Here is an 8167-nt window from a genome sequence, read left to right as displayed (position 1 = left end):
ATTGCAAAGGATTAGGTATTATTATAATTTTACATTTTAAAGATTATGAGCTTATGGTACTTAAACCAATTAGTTTTAGAAAATCAATAATAAAAATTTATATATATATATATATATATATAGGTATAATAAGAAAATTGCAAATTTTTCAGTTTTTGCACTGTGATAAAACATTTTTCAACATTAAGCATAATTAATATATTTTATTGTAAGTAATCTAGTTTAACACTAGTAAACAAATATTTGGTAGCTTGAATGATATATCGTACATCTAATCACATTTCGTAAATATACTTAACTCTAAAATTTTGAAATTAACTGCTTATTGTTTTAACAAAATGTGTATATCCTAAATAAAATCAAGATTAACATAATCAATACAATTCTAGTCATGATGGTCGGGAGTCCGTCTAGATGTTTCATAATCATAAGTGACTGACGAAGTCCTACTGTTAGATGGATCATTGTTTATAGTAGCCGATTGGTCTACCACTGGTTCGACAACAAACAACAAACTAGATGTACTAGGCGTGTGGTGGTTACTGCTGTCACTATCGCTACGCATCAATGTATCTTCTTTTTTTCCATCTTGATAGCCAAAATCATCGTTAGTTGACAACACTTCTGTGTAAGTGATATTTGATAAATTTGATGATGCAGATTCGTTCGGCAACGGTGGTTGAGGAGGAAATACGGTACGCACATTTGGTTTTTCGCTACGCCTCTCTAGCCGACCCCCTGCTGTGATCGTCATTTGTTCATCTAGTTCCTCGATCACCTAATCAAAATGGTAAAATATTTTAAATTATTGTTTTAATTGTTATTTATTTTCTCATAGTACCTGATCGGCAATTCGTACACTACCAAACTGTTGTTGTAGTAATTTACTACTGCTACTCTGTAAACTCTCTTGACTCTGCCAGCTACTTCCTGGAAATCTGTTGCTGCTTGATACCCTCGATAGAAGCCCTGTACGAAATAAGTTAAAACAGTTTCAAAATAAAGACCATAATATTAATTATTAAATTATGAAAATGTTGGGGTGGTAGTATGATCATTAGTCATTAATATTAAAAATTGTTTTTTATTTTTGTCTTAATTGCATGCCTATCTGTATTTTTTTTACAGACTATAATTTTAGATTTTAAATGGAGTGAAAACTTTGTTTTCAGCATAACGGCCAAGTGTTGATCTTTTTCAATATATTTTCATTGTAGTGAAGATAATTCACTTGTTATTTCTATGAAGTTTCTAAATTATACTATTATATTTTTTATTATATATAGGCTAGGTGACACACATAAATTAGGAATTATATAAATCAGTATGGAAAAGTCAAATATCTTGATTTTACAAAATGTTAATACTTTCTACAAAATCATAAAAAGTAAGTACCTACTACCTACATCAAATCCCTATAATTTATTTATTATGTCTTATTTTTTTTTAAATACTTGTTATTTATGGTTAAATAATTGTGTAAGTGTACTGAGCATAATATCTCAAAAAAAAAAAAAGTTGTTTTCAATAAAAAAAAAAAAACCAATTATGACTCAAGATAATGTTTACATCTTTTAATTAGGTAAAATTGTATTTTAGATTATTACTAGGAAACTAGTAAGTTCAAACAATTTTTATTGGGGTTTTATATTCTGATAAACCTAAAGTTTTAACTTAGATATTCATAGGTAACAAAAATAAAAAGTAGATGTACATTTCTAAAGTAAGTATAGAAGATAATTTTTCTTAAAGTGTGCTTGGGGTCAGATAAGACTGAGAATTAAACCTGTTATTTATCAATGGAGGAGGGCTAATTTCTTAAGACTTGTGAAGCCTAAGGTAAATATACATTTGAGAGGTTTAACATTGTAGATAAATTTATACAGAATATACAAATAATTAAATGTAGTGCAGTTAAAAAATTAAAATTTTTATAATCGTTTGTGTAAGTATAATTATTCAGTACCTAAAAACAGTGTACGAATACTCTCGATTATCCGTAGTCATCCGCGGAATTGTCTACATACATATTATATGTATACAAAAATAATAAAAATAATTATAAAATATTTTCGTAATATTATATGAATGTTTAAATAAAAATAAAACATGCTCTAATTTAATTTTCCTGATATACTATTTAAAATAACATGATTTAATTTTTTTAATAACCCATAAATGTAATTATAACATTTTCGTTTGAATTTCGATTTTGCGGATTTGCGAATTCACTTATCTGCGGATGCCATAAGCCACCCTATTCCGCAAATAATCAAGAGTACACTGTAAATAACAAAATAAAGTCACCTATATAGTGCATTTATAGACATAAAAAACTGAACTTTAAATCATAATATAATAATATAGGTATTGTAATAAATATATTATACTATCCTTGTATTTATCTATTTTCACTTTGTTGGTTGAATTGACCTAATATCACGACTAAAAGAAAATATTTTTTCTATAGGCTTCCAATACTCGGGCTTTCAGTCTTTAGATAATATTTCTACTTTATAGAAGGTCAATTCACTGTTATAACTATTAAAAACCATTGAGGTGCGCCTACTCTCTCTAATTGCAAAAATTGCATGTACAAAACAAAGTTAGCTTATATAGCTATATTAGTAGTTAGTACCTAAAATAATATAACCAAGTATATTTTTATTTTACGAAAATTTGTCACACTATTAGGTATTTAGGTATTTTAATGTCATGAATACAGTAGATCTAGTTTAATAGTCTAAGCACTCTTAGGCACCCCTGACATAATTGCATTTTTGAAAAATAAAATAAAATAAAGTTGAAAGGTTAGATTTAAAAATATGATAATTTGTAGAAATAAAAACAAAAATAGTATTGGGATTTCAAAAAAAAAAAAAAAAATAGTTTTAAATGAAACATATTTCAAATATTTCCTATTAAAATATTTTGAATTTTAGTTGTTGATCATTTAAATTTTTGTATAAGTTACCGTCCACTATTTATTTTTATTTTTTTATCGTATCGTAGTTTTTTACAGGATAGTATTGTGATAGTACTAGATTGGGTAACACGCACATAGGTGCTACACAATAAACATTCACGCACCTACCTACATTTGTAGTTGCTTACCCCAGGTTCGTAACGATCGCTACTTTAGAGTTTTGTATTAAAATGATTGTAACAACTATTTGGGATATAATATAAAGTGACCTTAAGAAGTCGAATGAAGGCAATTTTATAATTGCGTGCACGTGGACGTGGCTTGCGTAAATAAGTGTGTAATAAATAGTAATTGATCATTAACGTGTAAAATAAATAGGTAGTTATGCGCTCCCGTCGCACGTTCACGCACAACCAAATATTAATTTTAATAGATAATACACACGAGATCGAATCTTGTCAAAATTAATTTTATTTAAACTAACCCATAAATTGCGAAATACTGTGACGTTCTATTTCATAGGGAGCTGGTAAACAACGAGAATGCGTATTTCGATAATTGCAGGTAAACGGAAAAAAAAGTAAAAACGACAAGTTTATAATTTTAATTGTATAGTCGTTTTACTATAGTCGGTTCACTATGACGATATAGAAAAAAAATGTTATGTGTTGGTTTCGTTCGCGTGTGTACCTATATCAATCGCAGTTAACAGAATTTCAGAATAGCAATGCGCCAATACTATTGCTGCAATAGACAATAGCGTTGTAGGTACCTAACTAATTCGAGAATTATATCAAATTTGAACGCGTTCTCGGAACCTTAAAAAAACGACTGCTATCGATGGCACTCAGCTGTCACTTCTGTAAGTCCTGACGGTGCCCTTGCAACCCACATTATCTCCTCGTCGGGAATGAAAATAGAACATAATACAGTGTTATTGTACCCTATCTGTGAAGAAATAAAACGGCACTCACCGTCGCCAGCCGACTGGGCGGAGGTACCACCGGTGCGTTTGAACAGATTTTTCAATATGGACGTGACCGAACCGACTCGGTTTAGCGAACTAGCCACGCTCTGGTTGTTGAGATGGTGGTGATGATCGTTGGAGCTGTGCGACGATATGGGACGGCCGCGCAGCTGACTGTTCGATCTCTTGTAGCTGCCTCCTGTCGCTACGAAGTGTATGCCGCTGTTCGCGTCGTCGTCGTCCTGCAGCAAGAACGCGAAATCAAAACGTTTTCGTCCGAGAAAGTTTCTCGGCGATGAGAACGAAACTTACGAGCTGTGTCGCATACGCGAATAATGACTTGATCGTAATAATATGCACGGGTACGATGATTTTATATTATTTATTTTACGCGTTACACCTAACACGTGAGAAAATAAGCGGGTTTTGCGAATAAACGATGACAACATTACCTATAGCTCTCCCAGGCGCGTACGTAAAAAAATATTTGAGAGGGGGGTTAGGTTATACATTTTCATACTTAAATAATCTATAACCTGATCAAAAGTTTACACAATTATAAAATTATGTGAATATTTAAAATTTCAGTATTTTTAAACCTTAATTTTTAGGTATTACCTATAAAACATGTAATTTTATTATAATATAAAATCTAATTTCAGTATGCGCCTGAGCCCGGTCATTATGACTATTTTGACTTATCGATACTTGGCAGTAAGTGGATCCGATACGACCGCATCATGTTTGTGTTAAACTTTGTATGTGTGCACTATGCGTAGTATTTGTTCGTATTGTAAAGCATATATTGGCGGCGACAAGTTATTCAGATAAAGATTTTATTTTATTTTTTATTATTGTTAGCATAATGTTGTTGTGCGTCTGTCGTCTGTGTGACTTTGTTGCCGTAATAAAATATGTCGTCATTAAAAAAAAAAAAAAAAAATGAAAAATTACTGCTTTAAACAGTAATACAACAACAACGTCGTTGAAATTTTTAATTCTCTAGAAACACCTTGTATAGACTATGATAAATTGAATATAAGTAGTAAATAATTTGCAAAATTCTGGTTTACTATTTAATACTATATGAAAATAACAAAATAAATTAAGAAATATAAGGTTGAGAATGTTTGTTATTAATAGATAGTTTTTGTTTGTTTTTTAAATTTTACAAAATATAGTGTAAAAACACGGTATGTAGGTATAGGTGTTCTATTGTATTTTTATTTCTAAACGAATAATAAAGATTAAAAATTATTTTTTTAACCGTTTTGCGTATGATAAAAATTATATTATACTTACTAGGGTTTGTCCGTCGTCGCAGCACTTGGGTGGCATTGAATATTCCGCGTCTGCATCGGATACAGCTATGTTGGCTGTCGATGGTTCGGGATGCCGTTCACGTTCGCCGGCAGCTACAGTATATGGCAATTCTGTCGGAAACACCTGATCCCAATACTGATCTCTGATTAACTCTGGATGTTCGTGATGCATTTCGTCTACTATTAGATACGAAACCTAAGAGGCCAAACGATATGTGATTTAATAATATATATGCTTCGTTGAAAATTCGGATGAGTTGAAATATTATAATTGTTATATATACTTGGACATTACGATCGATGATCCAATTGACTTCAAAATCATCATCGTCTTCTCCAAATGGATTAATCAACGATTCGGCCACTTTTAGCCACCCCATGTAAAAGAAAAACTGTAAAGTAGTAAATACCGGAAAATACAAATCGATATAGTTATAATTTGCCGGATTGGATTCTGTTTGGTGTTTAAGATTTGCTAATGGTGCTATTGGTTTATCCAACCATTGTCTTCCCATCACGGTAGTAATGAAAAATGAATACACGGCCAATGTTACAACCTATAGGAAATAATAAACATTTATAAATAAATCAATATAGTTATTATGAGTAAGTAGGTAGGTATAGATTATCCATTCGCGATTATATGTCGGGTAAAAATAAAAATAAAACAATAGGTAGGTATGTTGATAGATAAATGTATAATTTATGTAAAACAGTAAAACTACAATAATTTTTTTTTTTTTATTAATTTTGTTAAGTAATTTCATTATTATTTTATAATATTATTTAATATTAGTTATAGGTATATAAAAATAGTCCCAAGGCGAGCTTTAAAATTCTTATGATGATTATAGGCCTTAAGTATAAACATGGCATTTAAATGATTTAATACTGTAGCAGTCATAGTGGTTTAATAGGAAACTGCAGAATAAATATTGTATTAGTCATTAGATATTTTATGAAATTAAAAATTAATGATACAAATTTAAACATAAAACCATATAAATTTAAATTATATCTATTAATTATACGTAATAGTAACAAAATTATTTTTAATTTAAAGTAAAATATAAATTTGTATTTTTATAAGTGTAATGATTATTTTTGTTCCGTTAAATTTACTGTTCTTTTGTTTATTTTTTTTTACTGCATATTTATTAGAAAAGTTTCCGAGCGATAAAAACAAATTAATTTCGTCGGTAAAAAAAATGATCATTACACTTATGAAAATAAAAATTAATTATAGGTATATAAGAGAATAATATATTCTATTATTAAAAGATAAAATTTTAGTAAATTTAAATTTACTGTACAATTTAGTATTTACTGTACACCCGAACTGTAAGTCTCGATTTTAGTTTTATTGTGGGTTGCCAAATTTTAAAAAAATTCCTAAAACGGGTAGTAAAATAAAAAAGTTTGGGAACTTCTAATCTAGTTCTAAACTTTATCTACCTAAATTTACAGAATTAATATAAAAATTATACTTATGTGAATCAAAAACAATTTAATCAATATCATAGGTAAATATTTAATGAACAATGCTCAATGGAATTGTATGAATATACAAATAATTAAAAATTATTATAAATATATAGGATAAACTATAGGTTGATTATGTGAACAAATGTCGAATTTAAAATACCTAGATATCTGCCTAGGTTAGATTAATTTTATAGAAGATAGTCATGCCAGTAAAACTTTTTTCCTCACATTAAGGTTAGGTGTTAAATAATCGTGTTACTATCATTGAACTATATGTTTATTATATAGTTCAATGGTTACTATAAACTCAGATTATACACATTTTACAAAAAGTAAACTTTATATTCAGAGCAGATTTTTTTTGGCATTAAAATGTTTTAAATGGATAATAAAATAAGTATAATTCATTTTAATATCAAATTTACCTGGGTATAAACGAGTGGTACGCTTATTGAATCGTAATTGAGTAACAAACCGCATTGACCGCGAAATTTATTCAACTCGTCAATAATCGTTTTTACCGCGAAATCATCACGAATCCGTCCTTCTTTTCTGGCCCTAGTCACTATGCTCGCCGCCCACACGACCGGTAACCAGTGTTTGGAGTGACTAGGGAATTTGTCATTTAAATCTAATACGATCGTTTTTTCGTTTTCCAACAATAATCCTACACAACAAACAATTAGTGATTCATTACGAATTATTTTGAATGTTTTAGAGCGTATTTATAATGGTTAAAACTTGTTTGGGCATTATAGACAATGGTACAGTAGTAACAAGTCCAATTATACGTACCAGCTTCAACAAAATGATCCAGAGTAGGAAAACGCTTCTTTACTCTAGGGCTGATACTGGAGAATACCATAGTCAGACCCAAACAGACATACCGCATGATTGTACGTCTCATCAATCTCCCTCTTTCGTCCTATATGGATATTAATTTAACATCAAGTATACCAGAATAAGTAGATGCTTGTAACGTGATTTCTTACGCAGTGTTGTTGTAAATAGTTCATACCTGTCCGTGAATATGCGAACTCACGTAAACTGCTATAGGATCAGGCCACGGAATCGAACAATATTGGTCCCACCACCGTTGCATAATTATGGATATATAAAATCCAAGCACAAAGGACAACGGTATCAATTCGCTGTATTTTTCGCAATACTCCGATATGCTTTCAAATATTCTTGAACAAAATATAATTCACACGATTTTAAATATTAAGTGATTGTTAATGCAACCTTGCATATAGGTATTTGCATCATATATTAGTCTTAAAAGAAAGTTCAAAATAATATATAGTTTGAAAATCTAAAAAAACTTTTACGCGAATTTTTTGTTGTTTTTATCGTATTTCAATTATAACTGTAATGTATTGTTTAAATGTAAAAATATGTGTATATTACAATAGTAAACACTTATAATTAAATTATTTAAATTTATATAATTTATATATAATTATA

General features: G+C 29.5%; 1 protein-coding gene across 1 annotated transcript in view; it reads right to left on the bottom strand.

The window, feature by feature from the left end:
* Positions 1-183: 183 nt before the first annotated feature.
* LOC114119691 (bestrophin-4-like) overlaps positions 184-8167 on the bottom strand; it is a 29170-nt gene continuing 21186 nt past the window's right edge. The window contains exons 3-10 of the mRNA XM_027981352.2: positions 7719-7890; positions 7496-7625; positions 7126-7367; positions 5500-5772; positions 5196-5411; positions 3901-4135; positions 842-969; positions 184-778 (exon numbers count right to left, since the gene is read on the bottom strand). Of these exons, the coding sequence (XP_027837153.1) occupies positions 386-778; positions 842-969; positions 3901-4135; positions 5196-5411; positions 5500-5772; positions 7126-7367; positions 7496-7625; positions 7719-7890 (1789 nt within the window). The 3' untranslated portion in view covers positions 184-385. The remainder of the gene's footprint in view (positions 779-841; positions 970-3900; positions 4136-5195; positions 5412-5499; positions 5773-7125; positions 7368-7495; positions 7626-7718; positions 7891-8167) is intronic.

Source organism: Aphis gossypii, chromosome X (genome assembly GCF_020184175.1).
Source record: "Aphis gossypii isolate Hap1 chromosome X, ASM2018417v2, whole genome shotgun sequence".
Taxonomy (NCBI): domain Eukaryota; kingdom Metazoa; phylum Arthropoda; class Insecta; order Hemiptera; family Aphididae; genus Aphis; species Aphis gossypii.
This window is presented reverse-complemented; position numbering and strand designations above follow the sequence as displayed.